The sequence below is a fragment of the Lycorma delicatula genome, chromosome 1 (genome assembly GCF_047948215.1).
Source record: "Lycorma delicatula isolate Av1 chromosome 1, ASM4794821v1, whole genome shotgun sequence".
In the NCBI taxonomy this organism is placed as follows: domain Eukaryota; kingdom Metazoa; phylum Arthropoda; class Insecta; order Hemiptera; family Fulgoridae; genus Lycorma; species Lycorma delicatula.
Genome location: NC_134455.1, coordinates 114,830,368 through 114,857,767, shown reverse-complemented (window position 1 = coordinate 114,857,767; position 27,400 = coordinate 114,830,368). Strand labels below are relative to the sequence as shown.

At 35.4% G+C, this 27,400-nt stretch overlaps 1 protein-coding gene across 1 annotated transcript; it reads right to left on the bottom strand.

The window, feature by feature from the left end:
- LOC142318163 (facilitated trehalose transporter Tret1-2 homolog) lies at positions 1-27,400 on the bottom strand. The gene is made up of 3 exons (XM_075354708.1): positions 27,213-27,400; positions 12,762-13,015; positions 1-388 (listed from the first exon to the last, which is right to left on the bottom strand). The coding sequence occupies exons 1-3, from the start codon at positions 27,324-27,326 to the stop codon at positions 151-153; spliced, it is 606 nt and encodes a 201-aa protein (XP_075210823.1). The 5' UTR covers positions 27,327-27,400; the 3' UTR covers positions 1-150.

The following is a 27,400-nucleotide window of genomic DNA, read 5'->3' as shown; positions in this document are numbered from 1 at the left end:
TTACAGAATGAGTACACATTTTTAATATAAGTATTATTTTTTTGCCTCAAAAAATTTGGGTTTGAATAAAGAACAACATTTTGAAAGTGATTGGAATACTCAACAAACTAATATAATCTTTCTCACATGGATTAAGTCCTTTTACAATCATTATTTCTTCTCAGATTTTTTATCGTTAAAAATATCTTCAAGTTCATGTAGTGTTTTGCCTTCAGTTTCTGGAAAATATAAATATACATATGGTAAACCAAATAGTCCAATTGTTCCATATATAAATAAAGAACCATGAAGATGAAACCAAGTTGAAAGATTTACATATGTTTTAGTAAGCACAAACATCAAGAAGTAACTTAGAGATCCTGCTACTCCACTGGCTACACCTCGGCCCCTATAATCAAAAAACATAATCCACATAAGCAAACTATGGCATAAAGAAGAATATGCATTTTACATGAATGTGTATAAATCTGTAATTATAAATTTGTATTTACTATATATATATTACACAACTCAGCCTGCTTCCTAATGTTTAACGGGGTTTGTGGTTTGTAAATTATTTACAGTCAGTTTATAGAAAGGCTGGCTACATAAGTAAAGAAGAAAGAAGAATGAAAATCTGCCTACCGACATGGTCTGGAATCTGGCCAACTGAGCTCAGCCAAGATTCAGAAGCGAAGAAGACAACCCGAGGGAGGAAAGTCCCCAAACTTCACCTCATCAAATACCCACCATCCTTTTCCTAATACTTACAATTATGTCCCAGCCAGCACATGCAACTCCCTCTGGAAAGAGGAACGCATTGCTTCCTCCAAACACTAGGGCTTCTGAAAGGTATATTCCTGTTAGACCAAAAGGTGCTAGCACTGAAAGGACTTCAGGGAATGGACTGAAGTGGAATCACACTGGGAGAATGAAGCTCATGTGCGCTTATTCTTCCACAATAAGCCCCGGTCTACAAATTCTAACTGGTCTAAAGGATCGGATGTAAATACCTATTCCATCCATAAACAAAACAAAATAATTATAATCGCTACTAAATAAATAATGTTCCACCTGATAAATGGAAGATACAGCAGCAAGGGATATTTGTCTAGGTTCTGTGATTAGTAGGGAGACACAAACTCTTCCGCTATCCTTGTGTTCTGTTTCGTTCCTGTTTCACTGGTTCCCATTTGAAGCATCTGCTCAAGTTTATTTTACAGTAGTACTGTTTTTGGATCATTAGGACTATGTGCAAGGAATTCTCTAAGTTTAGTATCACATATTACTTGATTCTGTGACTATTATTTTTCTGAGCTACTCTCCAACACTAATATACATATAACAAATAGTGTTCAGATTTTGACTGAAAAATTGTGACTTGCTGTTTTCAGTGCAATATAATTATTTTCCTCCTGCCTAGAATTTGTAGCAAGGCAATATTAGGGATTAGGTAAAATTGTAAGATTCAATGTTTAACGATCTCATAGTTTACTAACTATGAGAATATATAGTTAGAATAAATATATATTAGAATAACTATATATTTTATAGTTAATCCAAGCCATATTATGAGACTATTAAATCATATTACCAGCATGTGAGTAATATCCCAACAATGTTGAGAACTAAATACTTAAACTCTCAATGACAAGACTTATTGCAGATTGCATTATTTAGAAAATACAGATCAATGAGGTTACCATCCCTACCCAGTCTCCCACCCAAAGAGAAAACCAGCCTCTTTATTATCAATAAAGGCCAGTTAATTTATTGTGTCTTTTCCTGTAGATATTATATTCTCCCTTCAGATGCTTTTACTTCCCAAAATATTATTTCACTATATTCTCATAGTTAGAAAACTTAAGTATATAGTTAGTTAGTTAGGTAACCTCATTGATCTGTATTTTCTGAATATTGCAATAAGTCTCAAATTGCATAGGACTGTTTACTTTAACATCAAGGATCATAGTAATTTGTATAATATTATTTGTACTTTGGGATAGCATCTAACAATTGTGAATCAAAATTTACCACATGAAGCAATGAGAATTTTTGCATGGTCTTGTAATTGAGAGTTTAATAGTTAGTTCTCAACACTGTTGGGCTATTACTTACTTACATGCTAGTAAAATGATTTAATAGAAATTAGGAAAATCTCATAATGTGGCTTGGATTAACTATAAATGTGAAATTAGAAAAAATGTTAGTTGTTTTTTACCTTTTATAATAAGTTTTGAATTGAATTTTGATGTGGTTAAAATCAGTACTGAAAATACTAATATAAATGAACAATATTAAACTATTCTAAGATTCGGATAGAAATTTTCAGAAGTATAGGAATTTCTAATCAATGGCCTATTGAATACTGTTACAGTCATGGTATCTAATTAACGCAAAAATATTACATTTTGTATAATAATTTTTCTAACAAATTATATTTGGCCTTATTAGTTTTTTGACTTCCATTAGGTGGAAAAACATTTTTTTAAATAAAAATAAATCATTGATTATTAACTTGCATTGAACAGAAAGTTTAACTCTTTAACCTTTGCTATTTTTAATTGTGTGTAAAAGATCTTATTTATAATTTCAGTACAATCATTGTCTGTCCATTTGTTCTACTCTCCCAAGATACTTTTGCTAAATGCACTGGGAGATAACTTAAAAGGATTAGAAAGTTCTTCATTAATAGGCTGAAAAATCATTCATTAGATATGCATTCAATCCCTTAACTTTAAATATGGACAAAAGCATAAAGTATGCTTCTCAGGACTAGAAGTGCAATTGCTAATTGCTTAGTTAACAGTAACAATAATAATAATATTAGTGCTTTTGTTGTTCATTGGGTACAAATTTCAAGTTCTTAGATGATAACATTTCAAAGAATGTTATCATCACGATTTCATTTATGTCTATCAAATTGTACCATTTTACTTTGAAACATCTTGATACAATGTTTTATTCATTAAGTTCTTTTGATACAAAAATATCAGCAAGAAGATCTTTCTTGATGATGATAATACGAGCTATGTAGACTGAAATTTAGAAAATTAATAATTCGTGTTTATGAATTCACAAAAAAATTTCCTTAATACTGTATATAGTTATTTATTCCTAAAAAGTAATAACAGTCACCTCTATAAAGTAAAACAAGTGAACTGTTTTTGGGTTTTATAGTGTAGTATTTATTGATTAATTCCAGCAACTATGGGCTGAAGCAAAATCAACCTATCCTAACCAATTTCCTTTCTGATCAATTTTTAAAATTAGTTGCACATGACACAGTTCTAGCCATATTCTTTAGTGTAGTTACTTTCTGGAACACCAAGTACTAAAAATATAAAAGCTCTTTACAATAAAGTTTTTAACCAACTTATTGAGGTAAGCCATACGTACACTAATATATATTTTTTCCCCTCTACTCCCCTGGGCCGGACCAACTTGATGGTATTACGCCACCCAGGGGAGTGTCTGTTACTCTAATTAGCCCTCCCCACCTACCGGCAATATACCGGCATGGCAGGTCAGGCTAACCAGTGGCTCTTTTGAGGTTTCTTTCATTTTTGTCCTTTATGGCACCACACCATACCTCAATGCCGTGGTGTGGCCCATGGATCTTTTGTTATTTTTTATTCCTACCAAACACACCCAAGGAGTCCTCAGCAGATCTTTGAAACCAGCACACCTCAGCATGCTGGCTCTCACTGCTGAGGCTGTCCACCCCACCTAAAAAACTAGTACCCCATATTTCTTTCATCTATGCTCTTTTGCTTTAAAACTGTTCTTATGTAATCAGCAACCTTTTTCCATTTTACCTCACTATCAAGCATATAATCAACTGTTTCCTTTGGCGTTTTCCCTCTAATACCTGCATACTGCCTTAACTCCTGCCATTTGTGGCACCTCAAAATGGTATGCTCAACATCATCTTGTTCTACACAGTACATACACATAGGCTGATCTCTTTTGACAATTTTATGAAGATATACATTGAAACAACCATGCCCTGTTAAAAATTGTGTAACATAATAATCTATTTCACTGTGACGCCTACTTGTCCATATTAATATGTCAGGTATTAATAATCTAGTCCAATTAGCTACCCCTGCATCCAGCCATCTTTGCTGCCATAAATTATATATCTCTTCTTTTACTTCATTATCTATTCTGCCTAAGTATTTCTCAACTCTGTGTTTAGCGATAAGATCTATAGGGAAAACTCCAGAAAGGACACAGAGAGCCTCATAAGAGACCGTTCTGTAGGCCGATACAACTCCTAAGAGTACCCCTCTGTGTTTCTTCTTCATTCTATTTCTATTCCTACCAATATTGAATGCTGACCACCATGCCAGAACGGCATACAACATTGCAGAAGTCAGTGTCGATGCAAGAAGTCTTCTCTTCGAAGCCCTTGGTGTTCTCTTCTTTGACATTAACGCATTCAAACTTCTCATCATTCTTTCTGCACTATCACATATTTTTAAAACATGTTCTGTAAAACGACAGTTCTTCTGCAATGTGACTCACAAATATTTTAGCATCTGTAATTACTTCCTCTATTCTGTGACCATCGATGTGTATATCAACCGATTCTAGTACCTTACGTCCGGTGAACTTGACATATTTACACTTATTCACAGATAATTGTAACCCTCTTGTACGCAACCATCTAGCTACTATTTCTAGTAACAGGTTTGTCTTACCTCTAACTTCTTCCATTGTTTAGCTTGTACGAGCACAGCTAAATCATCAGCATAAGCAATAAGCTGTACCCCTTCTGGATACCTTAAACTAAGTATGCCATCAAAGACCAGGACCCATAGTAATGGGCCCAGAAGTGAACCTTGCGGCACACCGCCTGGCATATTGAAGTGTACTTCATCTTCTTGTGTACTAATCTTACACCTTCTTTCACTGAGATATTCCTCAATTTGTCTCTGCAGGTATGAGCTGATTCTCTTCTCTTCCATGGCCATATTTATGTGTCTCCAAGCTATTGTGCCGAATGCATTCTTCACGTCAAGTGATACCATTAATGGAATCTGTCTAGTTCGCCAAGTACCTCTTCTAGACTCCTCGGCCCAATTAATCACCTTACTGATGGCCTGAACGGTGGATCTCCCCTTCCAGAAGCCATATTGATTTGGGCTTATGCCCAAGCCTTCCTCAACCTCGCTCACTATGCGGCCAGCCAGCATCTTTTCCACAAGCTTTCCCGTTGTGTTCTGGAGGCTCAATGGTCTATATGCCATATTTCCTCTTTCATCTGTGCTCTTCGGTAATAACACAACACTCGCCTCCTTCCAACACTCCGGGAAAGTCTTGTTTACTAGTCCATGACTGACCACCTCTAGCATCTCCCATGGAGGTGATTGATAAGTTTCTTGATAATTGCCGCTGGGATATAATCCGGACCAGGACTTTTCTTTATAGCTAACATACGTCCAGCGCATAAGAGCTCACTCATTGCAAAATGTCTGCTCTCACTTCAGTGTGTCTTCTCTCATCGGGCGGGAATAGGCTGGGGATTATCCTTTCTGTTTTTTCCTTTGTAATTATAGGGAGACACCTACCGAACCTTTTGGTAATTATTCTGTAAGCCATGCCCCAGGGATCTTTATAGAGTTCTTCACATAGCCTTGCCCAATGGTCTCTCTTTTCTTTTCTTATTGTTCTATTTAGTGTTCTTCTTGCCTCTATGTATCTCATGTTGGGCTTTTCATATCTCAGTCCGCCTGCTATTCTGAGCCTCTGCTTAATTCGTCTTTTATTTTGCAGAATCTGCCTAAGAAAAGCGATTTCTCCTGTTCACCAATACACCATTCGTTTTCTAACTCCATTGTGCATCTCCCTATCCATCTCTTGTTTTATTATATTAGCAAGGGTTTCTGGTGTCAGTTGTTCAGTAGCTGCTAATCTGATGGCAACCTTGCCTGTAATAGTCTTTATCTGTTCTGCAGTGAATCTAGGAACAGTTTCTCGATCATAACTATTAAAACTAATGTCTTTCAGTGTAACCATTGTTGCATAATGATCACTGGCTATATCCTGTTGTAGCACTTGCCAGCTCCACTGCTGTCTTCTCCATCTATCATCCAGGATAGTGAGGTCTAAGATTGAGGTATGACCTCTAGCCTCGAATGTTGGAGTGTCATCATTTATACATTGATATCCTACTGTCTCCATTAATTCCATCAACATTTCTCCTCTCCTATTGGTACTGCGGCTGCCACCAGCCTACTATTGAAGTCACCTAGCATTATGATCTTTTTGTCTGTGTTAGTAATCACATTTTGAATTACGTCAAGTGTCCTATCAAATTCTACATTATCCACATTTGGTGATATATAAACTCCAACGATTGTTGCCGACAGTGTTTCTGCAGCCACAACACCTTTACCTCTAAAAATAAGTTTCCAAGCAATCTTATGACTGACATCTTTAATTGCCACATTTCCTACAGTGTCAGTACGCCATCCTGTTCTTGCTACCTCATAAATATTTGGCTCAGTTACAATTAAAAAATCAACATTTTTCTCCACTATCAGCCTAGACACAAGATCGTGCGACAGCCTACTCCTGTTTACATTAGCCTGTAGCACTCTAAGCATCCTGGTGTTTTCCACATTGCCATGCCCCAGTCCTATATTCATTACTATCACATTTGAGACATTTTTTGGGCTCCTGACAATCAGCTATTGTGTGTCCTCTACCCCCATAGTTAAAGCACAGGTCGCTTCTATCAGGGCCTTTACATTCATGGCGTCTGTGTCCAGTTCCCCAGCACCTGTAGCATTTCTCAGTGTCTTCTCTTATGAATGCATAAGAGAAGTTAACCCAGCCTATTCTTATTCGCTGCTCTACTATTTTGCTCGCCGCCCTGTATGATGTGACAATAGTCACATTTTTAGTTTCAGCAAATCCTGATCTAATTGAGGAGATTTTCATATCCTCTGCTTCGCCAATCCTCATCTTTAATGCGGCTAGGATCTCTTCTTCTGTAGTATTACTTTCTACATCTCTTATATGTACTATCGTTCTTCTTCCACCTCTTGTTCTGAGATCGACTTTTAAATTCGCTACCTTATCTTTGAGGATATTTGTGAATTCTGTTGCCCGTTCTGGTCCTTGTATCCTTACTAAGACTTCTTCATTTCTCCCTTTTTTTACTGATATAACATCCTTAGCGTCATCTCTATTTTGCTGTTTTCATTGCCCCAAAAGTTCAGCATAGGTCTTACCCTCTGATTTTACCACTGTGGTTCTACTATTCTCCACAGGTGGGGTGGCCTTCATAATGCGCGGCTGTCCTGGTCTTACCTGTGTTGAAGCTACATCAAGTAATGTCAAGACTTTAGTGGTTTCCTCATTACTCCTATTCAGATAAGACACTATCTTCTTCATGTAATTACCTACATGATTATTAGGCACTATGTAGGACAGATTAGTGGTATTGTTCATAATTCTTCTGAAAGCTTTCAGAATTATCATCATTGTATTCTTTACCTCCATGTTTGAGTCATAAAAGATTTTATACTTATTTCTTTTAACCTCTGTATGTTCACTCAGTATCATTTGCTCATCCCTTAGTATGTCACCTGCCTTATATTTTAATCTACCAGATTTCATCATCACTTTTCCACAAATTTTACTGATATCACTCAAACTACAAGTATTGCCCACTTCAGTGGGGAGCTATGCAACCAAACTCAATTTAGACCTCAATGCATTCGGCCATCTCCTATTTAACATCCCTATTAATTCTTCATCAGATAATTCCTTATTAAGTATTTGCTCCTCGTAATCATCTCCAACCATAAAATCTGTTTGTGTTGCCTGCGTTATCTGAACTGCTGGCGAAGTAGGCATCTCAGCCAGAGCGTTTAGGCCCTAATAAATTTTTTTCAACTTCGACTCGTGTGTACCTATGTATTTAGTCAGTCCAGGACCAATGTGTTGCTTTAATGCAGTCATCGTCAGGCCAAGTTGGTATATCAGGCTGCCTAGTGTTTCTGGCAGCTCCTCCTCCTTCTCAGAGGATCCTTGACGGGCTCTCTTTTTACCTTTAAGATCCACTTTTTTCACATGTGGCAATTTCTGCGCACTGGTACTACTTTGTCCGGACGTACCTTCCAAAGGAAGCGATCCCCGGCGTGGCATTGTGTGGTATTGTACTCAGGAGACAACCCCGCTTCTAACGAGTACATGCAATAGCTTACGCTCAGCTATATAATAGCATACATATATAAGGTACTAATAGTCTCTATAATAATAGTCTGTTATCAAATAGATAACCAACTGCTTCTCGTTATCACTAAAATTGAAATTAATAAAAATTAAAATTAATGTACTTCTAAAAATGTTAAATGTAACCAACGTAGATAACAGTCAACAATATTTAAATGATATGCTATCTGTTATCAGCTGGAGATAACCGATTAATCACGTACAACGAAGAGATGCTCCACTATAATCCTTATTGCCTGTGACAATAAGGTTGAAACGACAAAAATCACAATAAAAAATCCTTCCGTTAACCAAAAATCGTAAAAATTTCAAAACATATCCAGTAAACACCCACCTAACAATACCTATTGTCCGTCTCCAAGAAAAAGACGGAAAAACCAGTCCAAAAATATTATAATTGCGGAGCAGCACAACAACATGTCCGTACGGTACGAGTACACTTACTCAACTACATACACTAATATTAACAACATGAAATGTTACAGATAAACATAAGTTGTAAGCTGCATGCACTTGAACAATCAAAATAATCAAACAATAAAACTCTTACTAATCAAAGTTAATAACATACTATCTTTAGTTAGATACATACTATACATAATAAGTTGGATACAAACTGCGTTTAAACATAGAGCATAAATAAAAACTGATGTGGACAACACATGACTTCCTTGTACACCTATTAAATTACATTTACACAAATTTTTTTTTTTAAATTGAAAAGTACATAAAATTTTATTTCATTAAAAACTTCTGATATGTTATCATATTTTTTTTTTGTTATTGAATTATATTCATCGTAAATTTTTTTTACAATGAGAGGTTAATAATTATTAATGAATCAATATATTTAAATAAAAAAAAAGAAGATGAAGTCTGATTCGAACCGATGTGACTTCTTCTAAGATCCAGATATTTCATTAATTAAAATTTTATTTGGCTATAATTCTGGAACCGATGAAAATAAGTACCACTTATGATATATCGTCGAAAAGCTCTCGATGAGGGCTTATTACTGCAGTTAAGAAAAGTAAAAAATCCAGTTTTTTTTTGATTTTGGGCTTTTTTTGAACACTTTTAGTACAATCGATTGCAATCAAAAGGGGAGGTGCACTACTAGATGTTACAACAGTCCTAAATCCAAAATTTCAACATCCTACGGCCAATTGTTTTTGAGTTACATGAGATACATACATATATATATATATATATATATATATATATATAATATATACATACAGATGTACTGCCGAAACTAGTCAGAGTGGATTCAGGGATGGTTAAAATGGATATTTCCATTGAAATGTGGAAACCGAAATTTTTTGTGATCACTATACTTCCATTACTTCGTACAAGGAAGTAAAAAGGATTTACTCATTGGACTGATTCTTTTTATTTAGGTATTATTATCATTAGTGCTCACATGACTATTATACTTAATGATATTATCTAATTTTAAAATAATTATGTTACCTTATTTATATTTTTTAAATTTTATTGTGGCTATTTTTCTGATTTCTAACTATACTATATCTGACAAACCTCCTTATGCTAAAGAGAAAAACACTTTAGTACAAGAAATATTAATTTTGCAACCATTGCAAAAGATAATATTTTATACCCTCTAAAAATGTTTATTTTTTCTGCAGTATCTTATATAGAATCAATTTAAATAAAAAGAAACATCTTTTTATCTTTATAAAAAGATACATTTTTTTACATGCTATTCTTTTTCTGTAAAGTTTGATAAAAAATGCAAAATTAAAATGTGCGTTAAATGTATGGATTTGATACATCTGTTTTTTTAATGTTTATTAATGCCGTAATGCCAGTCTTAGAATGACTGCAAACTAAAAAAAAAAAAAAAAACTTGTTTGAAACTTTATATGGAAATGAAAGATAGATGGATTTATTAAAACAATTGGGATATATATCTATTTTAATTACCATTATTATGTGTTTGTTAAAATATTAAAGACATGAAAGATGTTTAACATTTGATACCTTTCAGATTTTTTAAAGATTGTTGTGCTAATAGTTTAAACTAATTATTTGGCAGAGAGCTATCAGTAATCCCTTTGAAAATTAAAAACAGATGTATCCTTTATCAGTTATTGGAAGTTAGGCACAATAAATGTTTTATTATGAAATAATAATGTTTTATAAATTGCATCCTTAGGGAGTAAATTTTGTACTAACTTTTTTCTATTCAAGAGGAATCAGGTCACTAAAGAGAAATCATACCTTTCTACTGACAAAATTCAAAGAACCATTTCTTAAAGGAATTTTACAACTGCCCCTGTATTATTTCAATCTGTTGTAAACTAATAATTCCAATTTAAGAATTAAATATCATTATAAAAGTATTTATAAAATCTATTACTACATAGCTGCAAAAATGAAACTAATATATCAACAAATAAAAAGAAACAAATCACTGATCTTTACTAAGAATATGGCAATAAACCACTGTTACATGTTCTCAGTTACATAAAGAACTGCTGTTACATTTACTTAATGATACATTTATGTGTTTCCATAAATCTGGTCAATACTAGCAAGAATAACACTCACTAGAATGGTACTGTTAATTGTAATCAAACAATAACAGAGTTGCTGAGATGTACTGTGTGGTAGCTGCTACAACAGATAAACATATAAAAATATTCATGCTGTATGGTCTTTTAGTAGGTGTTATAAACCAGATAGGTTTCATATTAAAATTCTGATAAATATTAGGCTAATCATTTACTGCTATTAACTAATGTAAAAATATTCTAAAAAAATATGTAGATGAAAGTTGATATCTGTCAAACTACACTGATATGGTTTAAAAGAAAATCAATAAATACTAAACTTAAACACAGAGTGTATAATAATAACTACAACATAATATAATTAACAAAATCTTGATAAACACAAAATCTTATTTATAACCACATATGAAATAAAGTCCATGAAATTATAAGAGCAATTAACTCTGTTACAACATGTTTCTTATTAATGACTTTTATAAAAATATAATCAGCAGTATACAATACAATTGATGATTATAATTGTAAGAGGTACTGTTGGGTATCAGTGAGGCATGAATATATCAGATAATTACCCATCAGTTGTCATTGCTATTCTAATTTTTGTACTACCTTATTTAGCCTGATCAGTCATGAGCTAGAAGTAAAATTAATTTACAATTACTCGAAAAGTTGTGCAGATAAAAAAAGAAAATATAAAAGCTAATAGAGTTTAAAGCAGGTAATTGAGGATGAAAAATGTTTTTCCTTTAAAACTGACAAATATTTAATGTTAAATCCCTATAGTGATTTTATTAAACTAATCATTATTTTACATAGTTTCTTGTCAGGAAGGATATAATTTAAGAAGAATTAAACATTTACGATTCCAAAAGCTTTTAAATGTTGCAAAATGTGCATAAAAATCCAAGCATTTGTAATGGATATTGTTTATCAGTATTTAGCTTTTGTTTCTGATAAAAAGTATAATATATAAATTCATAATATTGAAGTTCTGTAAAACTATTTGAAGATGTCATTTCTTTTCTAATCACAAGGGTAAAATAAAAACACCATACATTGTAGGGCACACTCATCGCAAAGTAACATATACAATCCCATAAACAATATATGTTCAAACAAAAGTCAACACCTTACAATCTTATTAGTACTATTTATTAGCTAATATACGTACCCTTATTACCGAAAAGTTACACTAAAGAGCTCCATACAATATTGTATTGGGATATTTTATATGCATTTCAGAGGTTAGGGTTACTTATCCATTCTTACAGACAATGCACATTATTCAAAATTTAGAAACAGTAAAAGACACATGATAGAAATTACATGAACTCTAAAATAACAAAGTAAATTCATACAAAATTACCATACCAACTGCTGTAGCTACTTCTATTTGCACCTTCTGACCAGAAGGAAACTTTCAGCAGCAAATTACTTAGAATCTAGAGAAATCTACACAATCACAAAGTGGCCATTTTATACACATTAACATGATTGAACAATATAATTAAACAATCTAGATTTGACAGAGACATTATATTTAATTTAACAAATATCACTTATGTAATATATGATTAGACTTCACATTAAAGCAGTTTCCTTACTACATTGAGAGTCTTTATTACTGTACTACCTGCAATGCCAGCAATGTATCAGTTCTTAAATAAATCTAACACTTCTTCAGGAAGCACACAATTCCATGTATTTCATAATTATCATTTAATTTTGTTAGAAAATCAGTGATTAATATAATTAGTGTAATGTGTATAAATAATAAGATTTTCTATACATATTGCCTGCCCAAGATGGAATACACTTTACAAAATTATATTGAATGAGTTTAACAGAAACAATCTGGTGTGAACAACTTTGCAGTTTACATTTTATAATTGGTGGTTTTGTAATGTGATAAAATGCATTTAAAAAAAAAAAATCTGTTTGGGAGGTTTTACTGTATTTGATTTTATTTGATATTTTCTGATAAAATATACTTACTCTGAAGGGAATATTTCAGAAATTAAACTCCAAGGCAAAGAAATTACTCCAAATCCAGCAGCAAAAAATATAGTGTTGAAGCAAATAAATGGCACCCATGGAGAAATGTTTTCTATTATTAAGCTAATTCCAGTGGTGTAACAACATAAAACACATATTAAGATTGATGATAAATAAACTAGTCTCTTTCCAAAGAATCTTATGCAGACCATTCCAGAGAAACAACCAATCATATTCAAACCTCCTGTCATTACCTGAAAAGAAAATTCAGTTTTACTTTATTTGTATTAAAAAATGTTATAAATAAAAATTTATTTCATTATTGATACCTATTGTTAGACTATAACTTGCTTCCTAAGCTTTGTTGGTGATACACCTACAGAAGTATAGATAGATTCCTACAGCATGATTTTTTTTTTTTAGTTATTCTTAAATGGTATCAGTTAAATTTGTTGTAGTGACACTGCATTGCACCAGAAAAATATATTTAAAAAAAATAATTTTAATCAAAATTGTATGTGTGTACTAGTACTCCAATGCTACAGTTAATAACATGTATTATTACAAGCAAACTTTTTTTTTACCACTCGCCCCACGGAGGCCTGCACTATAAGCAAACCTGGTTTTATCTTGTTGGTTATAATGTATTACCACTTACTCGTAGAAACAAGTAATATTCCTATAAAAAGTTCATACAATGTACAGTTTTTTAACTTTTGTTATGCACAGGAGGAATAATTTGAAAATTGTTAGGCCAGGAATGCTATTTTATAAATATTTAATGGCAAAAGATAAATTACATTTTAGCGGTGGTATATGATTAATCTCCATGTAAGTTTTATTTAAACTGGTAATATGATTATTATGTGATAAGCAAAAGATTAACTAGTAGAGTAGTATAAAATGGAATGTGAATGACTAGTTTGCATCAGGTTTTTTTCCTAAATGTTTAGGTAAAAAAACTGTAATGAAAGGAATAGACACAAGAGTTTAATGTTATATGATAGATTTCAGTAATAATTAACTTTCATAAATATTATTTATGAAAACAAAGCTCTTTGTGGCAACAAAGCTCTTTCATGTCATTATGAAAGACTTCTTTCATGTCGTCTCTTTTATGTCCTGAATAGATATATTTAGCTTGAAAATAAAACTGAATAACATAAAATTTTATTAATTTACGTGAAGTAGTAGACTGGTTGGCCAGCAGGGTTCAAACTTTCATACAATAATGTTCTTACTGCTGCCAGAAAATAAGACACTTTGAAAAGAACATTACATATCAATTTTTCAACTTTTAATTAATGGGAGGTCCTGTACCTCCCATTGTCTTTTGTGAGTAAGGCAGTCGAACCATTATTTTTAGATAGAATACATTTATAAGTTAAATGTTCAAATTTATCAGTATTTATACTCTTTTTAAAAAATAGGTTTAGAGGACTAGAGCTCTTTGGTATTAACTACCACAATATTTAAATTATTCAATGGAGGGTGCTAAGGGACTAGAGCCTTTGGGGAGCAAGTGCATCTGAACCTATTTCCAAGACTTTTCTGAGTTTGAAGAAAAAAGAACAACATTAATAATGTAATATTTCAACTTTTATGAACTTAATGATTATAAAGTTATAGGCCAGTGACAAAAAGAGCAGGAGTCAAGGGACTGCAAGTTCATGGGTTTTTTGATGCCCATTAACATAGAACACACTTGAAAAAAATCCCTTTTGGCACACTGGAAGGTGGAGAGGTAGATTTCACTGGTGCTAAGTAGGGGATAAAAAAGATTTCCATCTTAAAGTTAAGAAAAACTTCAAATTTACTAATATGACAATGGTTGAATGTGAAAAAAGTTTCACATGTTTAACATATGACAGCCCCATCTTCTTACAATTCCAGCAACATTTTATCATCCTTGCCATAAGGGTTGGTCATATCAAAAATTGTTTCAGACAAAAGTTTTAGGTAATGCTTAGAGGACTAACGACCACTTTAAACCGATTCAATACTGTACCTATTAAGGGAGGTATGATTTTTTGCCCTTAAAACCCCATTTTTTCCACCTCCTGAGCCAATGGTTGATGATATCAGAAAACTTTATTTAGTTAAGTTTTAGGCCCTTATCCAAAGAATAGTAGGAACTTTAAAACGAATTTGATATTTTATTTAATAAGAAATTTATAGCAACATTTTGTTTATTCGAAAAAGCCCTCCTATTTTCATCCCCATGACCTGATTTTGCCCATTAACAAACTCGATCGAGATTTTGGGTCGTTATATTTTATGTATCAATTTGAAAGTGATTGGTGTAAAATTACGGCAGTTATCATATCCACAAGAAAGTGAAATATATATATATATACATAAAATTTTGAACTGATGGTGGTTTTGGAGCCTGAGGGATGTGAAGTGCAAAGTTATGTCTAAATTTTCCAGAAGTCAAATCATGGTATCCATTTCTTATGAAACCCAGATTTCTTATGAAATCTACCTAAAAGAATGGTTCTAATAACATAGTCTTTCAGTTTTCTATTTATGCAATCCTATAAGGGAAATTGAAAAGAGGTATTATATAATGTATATTTTGTATGTAAATGTATATTATTATATATATGTATACATAAACTTTTGAACTGACGGTGGTTTTGGAGCCTGGGGATGTGAAGTGCAAAGTTATGTCTAAATTTTCCAGAAGTCAAATCATGGTATCCATTTCTTATGAAACCCAGCTTTCTTATGAAATCTGCCTAAAAGAATGGTTCTAATAATATAGTCTTTCAGTTTTCTATTTATGGAATCATAAGGGAAATTGAAAAGAGGTATTGGTATTCAAAATCTTTTTACCCTCTTAAATAGAATGCTTCTGGACAAGAGAAATCATATTCCACAGCATGGTGATTGAATGATTACATTGTACAGTGGTTTTAAACCATAATTTTTTATTACCTTTGCAGTAAATGTAATAATCTATTATTAAATCAATTAATATGAATCGTAAATTAGTATGAAAAGAAACAAAGTTAAGTGTTGTATATATTTGGGTACTGGTCATATATTAGGTACTGGTATATATATATTTAGGTACAGGTCATATATTTTTGTACTGTCTTTGACATTTGAATCATTATTCATTATTATTACTGGTTAAAGAATCATAAAATAGTTTGAATATTCTGTGAATTTAAATTAGTTGTAAAACATTCATGGGGACTGCCTCCAGAAATTATAGCATATGTTTATCGGTACTGTTCCATCATTCACAATTCTGCTATAAATCATTTGCTAAACTTAAATTACAAAATTCTTGAACAAAGTATTTTCAGTAATCATGGTGTGAAGATAGTGTGATAGTCGGGTAAGGAGATTTCCACAGTGTCCTTATAAAGTTTGGTACAAGATAATTGTTGTTCTTGGAAATAGTTATATCATTTTAAAAGTCACTTTTTTCTTCTAATGCTTTAAATATGTATTAAATGATTTTTTGTGACAGGCATGCTTATGGTAATAATAATACACTCTTTCACAGATTGAAAAAAATTAATAATAATTTTACTAACCACAAGCTGATACTTGAATTCCTATAGTTGCACTAAAAACTCATAGTTACTAAGTGACAGATTTCAATAAAAATGGGTACAACTGTTGTAAGGTTCACACACAAACAAAAGTTCACATTTTTGGCTACCTTCTGATGGGTTATATGGAGAACATGATTGTACCTTCTTAGGTAATCACCTTGAATTTGTGTTCAAACTGACTACCTTGTAACAAAAGTCAGCATCCTGATGTTAAAATGATCAGTGAACCAGTGATGTTTCTGATACTGGTGAACATCGCCAGCACAGATCATTAGGAAGAATGGGATAACCTACAAAATGCTTAATGTAACTCGCTACAATCACTTGGAGCTGTATTGTAGTTGTAAATTGTCTCTTTGAATAATTTTATCACTCTCGCCAGTTGTTAGATGCTATTCTGTCCATAAATTTTTGGCCTAGAGTGAAGTAATGCTTACTATGAATTCTCTATCTGCTGGATAGAATGTTTTGCTTTGACAAATTTTTTTTGTTTATGAACATAGCCCAAAGGGAAAATCATGGGGATTAACTCCTATACTTCTTCCACCACCTTTGTCAACCTGTGCCTCGCAAGTTTGTTCTGCAGTATAATCCCCATGATGTCATCGGGGATGGTGAATTCTCTTAGGTATGCTTCCCTAAGAATCGGTTGCATCAGAACTACACAGATTCAGTGGGGTGTAATTTTGAACAATATATGATAATTATTATTTTCTTCAGCTTAAATAGTATTTTCTACAACTCAAATGATGAAAAATAGCCTAAGCTGGCTTAAGCAAGCTGTGGGTCTGTAATCTTGTTTTACTATGGGAGGCTATTGATACCATGCGGGGGGGGGGGATTCAAAAAGAACTTCACAATTTTAAAAGCAAATAAAAATTTATTTAGATAACTAACAGATTCATTTGAGGTCTCATTTCATAGAAAAACACTTCTAATTTGTCACACAATATTCACCTTTGTTCGATACGGGTTCCATTTGTAATGCGACATAATCTCACCTGAAGTCAATTTCATTACAGATTGTAGCCAGGAAGTTGAGCAATACTTCTGCAGCTGCGGCGTTAATTCCGCTGCGGCGTTTAGTTAAGTATTAGCTAACAAGATCTGTAGGCAAAGGTGGTACATAAACCCGATCTTTAATGAAACTCCACAAGAAAAAAATCTGGCGGGTTCAAATCTAGGGAGTGAGGTGGCCATGAAACTGGACGTTCACGATCATTCCACTAACATCAGAATCGAGTATCAAGCAAATCTAGGACTTGTAGGCGGTACTGAAGTGGTATCCCGTCATGCCGATAGTAAAGGCGTCCATGTTGGTCATTATCGTCTAACTGAGGAATTAGACAATTTTGAACCATGTTTGCTAAGGTACAAAAAGCATTGACCCTAGGGCTGACACGAATGTGCTACAAAGTCTCAATATGGTTTTCGCTACTCCTTATTCAGAATTTATGAATATTTACCTAACCACTGATGTGGAACATTGAATCATTACTTAAATTTACATATTGTCTGCTATTCGATTCATCATTTACACACAGAACAGCGGCCGAGCAATTTTTCTCGTGATCTGTAATATGTTGAAGCATGGTTAGTTTGTATGGCTTAAGCCCACCGGGCTGGTCTAGTGGTTAACTTGTCATCCCAAATCAGCTGATTTCGAAGTCGAGAGTTCTAAGGTTCAAATCCTAGTAAAAGCACTTACTTTTATACGGATTTGAATATTAAATCGTAGTTATCGTTGTTATTTGGTGGTTGGGTTTAAATTAACCACACATCTCATGAATGGTCGACCTTTTTTTTTCCTCTCAACTCCCCTGGGCCGGACCGACTTGTTGGTATTACGCCATCCAGGGGAGTGTCTTTTGACTCTAATGGGGCCTCCCCACCTACCGGCTGTACGTCCGGCATGACAGGTCGGCCCACCGGTTCAGCTCTTTTGAGAGTTCCTTATTTAGATTTGCCCATTTCTGACACCACGCCATACCTGATTTGTCGTGGCGTGGTGTCGGGTCTTTTCACTGATCTTCCTTTTCAATACTCCTAACTTAGAGCCCCTGGAGTCCCCAGCGGCTCATTGGAACCGACACACCTCGGCATGTCGGCCCTCCCCGCTGAGGCTGTCCTCCCTACCCTAGTCTATACTAATATCCTTGGCTTCTTAATATTATATCTATATTTCTGGATTAGAATCTGCCTAACGTAACCTGCTACTGTGTTCCAGTTATATTCACTGCTAGTCATAAATTGCACTATATTGTCAGGTGTTAATCCATTGATGTTCTGATTAAATCTCAAGACGGCCCACCTGTCGCACATGAAAAAGGTGTGCTCCGCATCGTCAAGTTGGTCACAATACATACAGGTTGTTTCTTCCCTTCTGCCTATTTTATTTAAATAATAATTAAATACACCGTGTCCACAGAAAAATTGTGTCAAGTAATGATCCATTTCACCGTATCCTCTTCTTACCCACGGTGTAATCTCAGGGATGAGTCGCCTCGTCCATCGACCCACACCATCATTGGTCCATCTTCCTTGCCACAAAGTATTGATTTCCTCTTTGGCCTCTTGTTCTATTTTTCCCTTAGACCTCTCAACCCTATATTTCGCGATAAGATCGATCGGTGGCACCCCCAGCAAGCACTCTGTGTGCTTGGTAGGACACCGTCCTATAAGCGGCCACCACGCCAAGTAGTATCCTCCTGTGTATTCTTACAAGTTTCTCCTTGTTACGACCAATGTCTATCGTCTGATGCCATACATGAGTGAAGATAGTATTGTTGATGCTAACAGTCTGCGCTTGGATGCCCTAGGGGTGTTCTGCGTTGACATTATGATGTTGAGACTCCTCACCATATTTTCGGCCTTCTTACAGATGTTATCTATGTGTTCAGTGTATTTACCATTCCTCTGGAGGGTGACACCCAAATACTTCAGACTGTGAACCTCCTCAATGACATTACCGTTGATAAATACAGCAACGGGGTCTAGTACCCTTCTGCCTGTTATGGCAATACACCGACACTTTTCATATGACAAACTCAGACCCCTAGAGTCCATCCACTCATATATAATGCGAGTGGCCGCGTTCGCTCTTTCTTGTACCGGATCAACCGTTCGCCCTCCACCAGGACTGCGAGATCGTCCGTATAAGCCAGCAATTCCACTCCATCAGGGAAACTTTTAAGCAGGAGGTTGTCTATGACAAGCAACCATAGAAGCGGCCCCAGGACTGTTCCTTGCGGCACCCCACAGTGCATCTCGAAATGTATCCTTCCCTCCTGGGCCTCGATGCTACATTTTCTATCGGAGAGATAATCCTTAATTTGTCTACGTAAATAAGGCCTCAGCCTATTTGAGGTCATCGCACTATTTATATGTCTCCAGCTAACTGATCCGAAGGCATTCCTTATATCAAGTGAGATTATCAATGGTATGCGTCTAGTACGCCAAGTTCCTCTTTTGACCTCGTCGGCCCAGTTCGAAATTCTACTGATGACCTGCACCGTGGATCGCCCCCGCCAAAAACCATATTGGTTTGCGCTGATCCCGACTCCCTGTTCTAATTCCTGTATAATTCTGCTCGCTAGCATCTTCTCTACAAGTTTAGCCATGGTATTTAGCAGACTCAACGGCCTATAAGTGGCGTCCTCAGTCGTAGGTGAACCTTTAGGGAGGAAGACCACTCTGGCCTCCTTCCAACATGCAGGGAAAAACTTCCTCTCTAAGCCATGAATGGTCGACCTGGAACTGTACAAGACTACACTTCATTTATACATTCAATTCTCATTCATCCTCTGAAGTAATACCTTACGGTGGTTCTAGAGGCTAAACAGAAAAAAAGAAAGAAGTTGTATGGCTTCAAGTACAATCGTTTAGGTAATACGCGCCAAGCAGTCGTTTGTAGAATACTACTTTCATGTAACGCACTTCAAAAAACGTTGATTTTTCCGGAGTAAGTGCGAAGCTTTCTCTGAATTGTTCCCCAACAACTTGAGAGATGTTCTGGTGATTTTGTATGTTTAACAGAATACCCTGTCTCAAAGAAGGTTTGGTGCCAAGAGTAAATTATATACATACTAGAAGGCTCCCTATCATACTCTCTTTGAAAATTACATTGAATTGCAATTGCTTACTGCAAATCATGGTACTAAACACTCAGCGAGCATGTTACGCACTAGTAAATGTATCCATTTTTAACAACACTGGTGACAGCAATAGTGACCGAATTCGGTAGTAATGAACTATGCGAGTCAAAACTTGACGTGTTTTGCTATGAAATGAAACTTCAACCGAATCTGTAAGTTATCTAACTAAATATTTTTATACTTTTAAATTTGTGAAGTCTTTTTTAAATAACACGGTATAATGTAATGTACATTGTATATAATATCTATATATATATTTATTATGAAATTAAACCGTACTAAAATTCTTAGGATAAAAATTAGGAGCAAATTTGGTGCTTCCTTATAGTTTTTGGTCTAAGAAATAGAATAAAAGTGGTCCCAAATTTCTATCTCACAGGTTTAAAAAAATCGGTGTAAAACACGAAAAGGTTTTGTCAGAAAATACACTTTTTTATTTTTGGAATAAAATAACTTTTTTAATTTACCAATAAACAAATAAAAATTTATAATTAACTTTGCAGAAAATTTAATTCTGAGAAAAATTTTTGAAAATAACGTCTATTAAAATTAAATATAAATTTGAGAAGTTCAACTTTAATTAGAAACAAAACAGACTCTGGGAGTTGCCGACTTTTTAATTCTTTCAGCAACTTAGATCAGAAGTGGATGTACGACTTTCAATGCGCATGTGTACAAAATTACGGATTTCTGTACGTGAGATAGATTAGGGCTAGGACTTTCCCACGCCAGCAAAGCCTATAGTGTTGGGTATTTCACACAGGGGCCGATAGTTATGGGAAATACTTCACCTTGCTCTGATCCTACATCTCTGTATGGATGGAAGCAAGCAGTAGAACCCGATGGATGATGGGAGTGTAATAAGGTGAATTCCATGCGTACCTGCCTTTTCAAAATTTCCAGATCCGTCTTTGCTTATTTCAGGATAACGAAAACGTAGGCGAGCAGCGGGACTACAAACGTGATCAGGGTCCTAACTTTATTTTGTGATCCGATGAGTCCAGGTATAAGGATTTCTTTGGATCGTAGCTAATTCCAATATCTTCTAGAAAACCCAGATAACGAAAGATCTCACCACGCCTCATGGCCGTCATGACTGCCTGAGGCTCCATGGAAGGAACAACAATCACCGTTCTACGTCCATCTCCCTTTGAGTAGCATTGATCCCGCATTCATCGACGACAAACCTCATTCATATGTTGTCTCTGAATTTCATGACTTGTTTAACATGTTCGCTGCTTGGGGTCATACCTGGTTATTACTGCAGTGTTGATTTAAATTTTTTTATTTGTTTAGAAAATACTGCAATGGAGATGGGAAAAATTTCTTAAAATATTTAAATCCTTCCTATTACAATTAAAAAAAACGCGTGACGCACTTGTGCGTCATCAGTACATTGCATCTATATTTTTGATATGCGGTCGACGCATAATAATTTATTAATAAACATAAAAAAAGGATAGTGCATGGGTTTGTTTGTTTTATGTATGTGCTCATATTTTTATTTTAGCTGCTATTGGCGGAGAGCGGACCACGTAATGTGCCGGGCAGTTACGCGCAGCGCACGAACGATTATATATTTTTTTATACGAACGATTTATCTAAAAATTATAATTGTGTTTTGGTAATAAAAAAGGAAATTATTGGAGTGTCATATCACTAATACGTTAAATAAAAACAAGAAAAATGGCAATATGAAACACGTTAATGATAATTAAACTATAACAAGACAAGCACGCTACAATTCGTTAAATTGGTTTTGTTAATTGGTTTGCTTGGCATTTCTCCCGCCACTACCCCATTCGGTCGCTCTAAAGCATGAAACCGAATATCTGTGCCAAGACATTCGACAACTGAGCCTCGAACAGTTTAGTGAATAGTATCCTATCATAGTTCCTAGAGCTTACCTAACAGCGTGAACGGAATAAGCGCGGTGCCATACACCACCGGCTTACGTGTCCCAACCGCTCATGTGTCATATATTTGCTGAAATGGCTAGGCGCACACGTCAATTACTAAAAAAATATGACATCGATAGTAAAATTTATTTCGTCGTCAGCAATTCGCTGCCACGCCTAGGTCGCTGAATGCCAGCTAGTACCTGTCCACTATTTTATAGCGCTTTGCCACAGCCGTTTTTTATGGCTATTTTTTATGTAAAACTCTTCCCCTTAGTCAAACTATGGATGCCGGTTGAACAAAGCAATCGAATTTAGGAACTCCCACACGGACCGACAATACGGCTCTTGCCACATTGACTCGTCGCTTGTGAGTGGCCGATTTTCTCCTTGACATCTAAGTTCCAGAGTGGCCCAGTCTCTGGTCGTCCCCTCTAAGAGCAGAGTAGTCAAACATCAGGTGTTCATTTGACTGGACCTCCCCGCAGACGCACAGCTCATCAGCTGCCAGGCGGAAGCGAAACAGATATTAGTTCATGTTAGCGTGGTTGGTGAGCACTCGGGCACCCGTTGCCCTTAAAAACGAGCTCGAGGCATACTATCCCTCCAAATCCTGTAAAAACTTGTACAAGGATCTTCCCTTAGTCGTGGTGTCCCATTCCAGCTGCCATGCTTCCATCGCGAGGCTCTGCAGCCTCTTTCGCAAGCGGGAGATGGGCAACTGAAAGAAATTTAGATCCGGTGCATTGTGATCTCCGTTTTGCTCCGGTACTGGCCCGGCACGAAACCGCATCCCAAATCCCGGCCTCTTCGCGATCTTCACATGCTGCCCGAACTTTCACCACTAAATAGATTGGGAGATCCTTTCCCAATACGGTGGTAGCCTCGTAGAAGGCTGTTTTAAAAATACCTGTGCATACAATTAAGGCCCTGCGCTGGGCACTTCTTAAATTTTGAAGAAGTGCTCTATTCATATCCAACCTATGCGCTCAAACGGGCTTCGCGTAAGAGATCATGCTTTCGAAGGCACCGTGGTACACCATGCACATTTGACGGCCCGACAACCCATACTCTTTCCGAGCAATTCTCCTAAGTTTGTGCATCACTGAGGCGGCATCCGCCGCTACTTGCAAATGTAGTTGCTAAACAGTAACTTTTTATCAAACAAAACACCTAGGTACTTATGAACTCTAACTCGGCTGATTACACAGGCTTTATATTTAATATGGGGATTACGACTGTACGATAATTTGTCTGCACCCTTGAGAATGCATTTATCTTTAAATTTTGAATGTCGATCCAGCCCTCTGCGGTTGACAAGGCCACTGCGCCCAGTCTTCTAGTTGTAGTTGTGAATTACCACGAACTAAAAGAAGACAGTCATCGGCAAAAGCCTGCGCCGTGACCCCTTTTGGAAATGTCAATCACAGAAAGCCGTCGAATACCAAATTCCACAGCAGGGGATCGAGAACGGAACCCTGCGGGCAACCCCTGGTAACGCGATTTTTCCACAACTAGCTATAATTCATTAAGCAAACTGATAAGTAATGACGTAATCTGCTTAAAAAAGGGTGGTGCGTGATTATTCGATGACTTAAAAGTGTGTCATCCGCATAATGCATTTATCGTCACCAACGCACAAGTGCGTTATCCGCAGCGAACGTGTTAATGAGGAGCTAGATCCCTTTTTCAGTGGCTGAAAATAGTTTAATATATTCTATATGCATGAGGTGGTTGTAACTGTATTGGCTGTATTGTAATTGGTTGGCCGACTTGAATAAATTTGAAAATGGGTTCAGTCCAAGACAAAACCAGAGATCACGAGAGTATCATCATGAAATATGTCTCTTGCGATGTTCACTTCACGATCTTTGTGATTGCCATATGAGGGGGAACTACTGGAAGAGTGGTATGTCACTCATCCACTCACAATCCAACCAGAGATTCCATAATCACTGGTCGGTATTCGACAGAACCATCACATGGATAATGAGTGGAAAGCCTATTTGTAATCTATATATGCTAAATACAGGTTATTTCAACTTTTCTTAGCTAAACTGAAGAGAACCATCCACTACCAACTGCTCCTTGCAATGTCTGCTACCTTTGTGACAGCAAATTCTGCTCCTCTGCCATACTTTGATGCCATTTAAGATATTCATTGATTTTAGCAAGTATGATGGACATTAATATGTTTACATCGTGAGATAGGTGATTGGGCGGTATTTGGAAAGTTCTTCTTCTGCTGGAACTCTTTTAGGAATCAGGTATGTACTTCCTCGATGAAAATTTGGCAGTAGATACGCATCCTTAAGAATCTCTCAATAAAGCTTAAAAAATGAGCGTACTGTATATTGCAGTAAAGCGTTTCTACAAATAGTTTTTCACTCCATTAATCCTGGGTGCTCTTCAGTTATGAGTTATTGAAACTATGATGTACATCAGCAGCAGTTATGATAAGATCTACTATTGCTGGTGTCCCGTAAATCCTATGGTGACCTGATCGGCGAACAGTTTTAATAGCTGACTATAGTAGGCATAGGTCGAAATATTTTCATAGAGTTAGAACAACTAAGAGAGAATCTTGGCGTTCTTTTGGTGGAAGGAAGGAAGGAAGTAAAGACCCATGAGGGTGTTGTGTATAGAATTCTAGGGCATAAGTATAAGAAAGATTTTCTTCTGTTGGCTCTCTCATCCCAGGTAGGTGTAGTTTCTGATAAAGCTAAGATTTAAAAAAAACTTATTAAATGATTTATTCTGGATGAATAAATAAAACTTTACATCATCTGTGAGTTCGAATGGAGGTTGCTAATTTCCAGTCTGATGTTTTATGTTTGGAGATTGCAGAGACTGTGGTACACCTGTTGATTTGTAGTTCTGGTAGGAATAAAGCCCTGAGTTTTGATGGAATCAAGGTGCAGCTCCATGTTCGTTCTGTTGGGATCTTTAATAGAATACTCTTTGCTGGTTACTTTTCTGTTTGTTGGAAAAAATATTCTTAAACCCTTATTTGAATGGATGATCAATATGGTTTTCACCCAGGCAGGAGCATGAGGATGTTATTTTTTAAGATTATAGACATTGTTTCCTCTAGTGAATCTGAATATGTGAAGCTTTCTTTTTGGATATATCCAAAAGCTTTTAATAATTTTGGTGGCCCTCTTCCTGTTTCAACTTCAGAATCGTGATGCAGTAAAAATATGGGCTTAATGTAATATTTAGTTATGCAATCAAGACTGCAAAGGGAGTGGTATGTAATTGCTGGCTTCCTTAGTTTTCTGGCCCTCTAGAGGGTAGCTGAATGGGTTTATACTTTAGTAGATAGAATAACAACCCAGGTGAGCTAGGGACCTGCTTGGGCGCTTACTTCGCTAAGAAATAAGTTTTTGTATTGTTTTGGCATTGAGCCCTGATTGGTTGAGATATTTGTTTTTAGGATAGAGGAAGGATGTGTTATGAACTCTTGGTGGAACTGTGGTGTGGGAGGATGACCTCGCTCCTGAATGTGAACCAGATCAAAATTTTATTAAATTTCTTGAATGTGTTAATAAATCAAGAGATGGATCTGGGTATTGGTATGAGAAAATTGTTGTTGTTGTGATTAACACCTGTTTAAGATATGTGAGAGTAGAATTTAGATGTTTCTAATAGATCCAAATGGATAAATGTTTGATAGTAGAGTCTAGTATGAAAATTAGTTTTCGGAATTATTTTTTGTGTGATTCCTTTGGTGTTAGAGATAGGTGCGGGGATTGTACTTCTGCGAAATGGTTAATCAGTTAGTTGAAAGGGCTACAAATATAAGGGTGAGTGATATTAGGAAAAAACCTAATACGAAGGCGACATAGAGTTGGTAAACACACTGATGGAAATGACTGTCGAGGTATTTGCATCAATGGCATCCTGACAGATGCCAAACTGATGACACGAAGGTAATGAGAATCATTGAATCAAGGAGCTCTTTCAATACATCATCAAAAAGGCATGCGATGTCTTCTTTGGTGTCCATAGAGTGGTCAATCCCGATTGGGGTTTAAATTTCAGAACCATGCATGTTCTTTTTAAAGGTGCCTGTGAGGCTAAATTGATGTATGGTGCATCTGTTTGGGCTCACTGAATAAGGTATAAAAGTTATAGAAATATTTTATTGAGAGTTCAGCATCTTGTACTACTGTCAGTGATCAGTGGCTATAGAACTGTCTCTGTAGAGGTAGTCCTTTTTATTGCAGGTGTTTAGCCTATTGATATCATTGCCCCTGAGCACCAATTATGATATAATGCCAAAAACATAGGCCAACTTATCTCCAGACACATGCAAGAAATAGAGGACCAAGGTTTTCCATTCATGTCAGATCAGATGAAATGAATTTTTTGATGGCTGTGACATGCATGTTATTTTCGTAGCTCTGAAAGGTGTACAATTTGCTAGGTGGATTTTTCCGAATTGTCATATTACTCAGTTTCTTTCTGGTGGAGTGGTAGCATTTCGGCCTTTCATCTGGAGGTCCTGAGTTCAAATCCTGATCAGGCTTGGAATCTTTCATACGCTTAAAAAATTTTCTTTTTCATATTCCAAATTTACACTTCACACTTCTGTGGTTCATCAAACATAAAAAAAATTCGCCATAATGGTAATGACTTTAAATACTGTTTTTCTAATTCATTCAAAAAATACAAACATATACTAGTATGTTAAAATGTTTATAGCAACTAACATTAAAATGCAATGCATTTATTTGTCACGTGGTTTTGTTTGAGATTAATTTTGTTATAAATAAAAATTTTGTAACATTAATGGTTTTTATGATAAAATAAATGAAAACATACCAGCAGCCAATTTGGATTCAGTGGTGTTCCAATTAATGTAAATATATTAATAAGAAATGGTTTAATACTGTATAGTGATACAGCGTCAGATATCATAAAACATATCATCAACATCCTTAGTGGTTTGTATACATTTGGTTGTGTTAAAACTTTTAATTTGCTGATTATTCCACATCCTTCATGTACTG

Bases quoted from the DNA above. Each gene is read 5' to 3' on its own strand.
- LOC142318163 (XM_075354708.1), bottom strand. From the start codon at position 27,326: ATGTTGATGATATGTTTTATGATATCTGACGCTGTATCACTATACAGT. The intron at 13,016-27,212 runs GTATGTTTTCAT...TTTTCTTTTCAG, and splicing joins TGAATCCAAATTGGCTGCTG to GTAATGACAGGAGGTTTGAA. The intron at 389-12,761 runs GTAAGTATATTT...TTTTGATTATAG, and splicing joins TCTGAAATATTCCCTTCAGA to GGGCCGAGGTGTAGCCAGTG.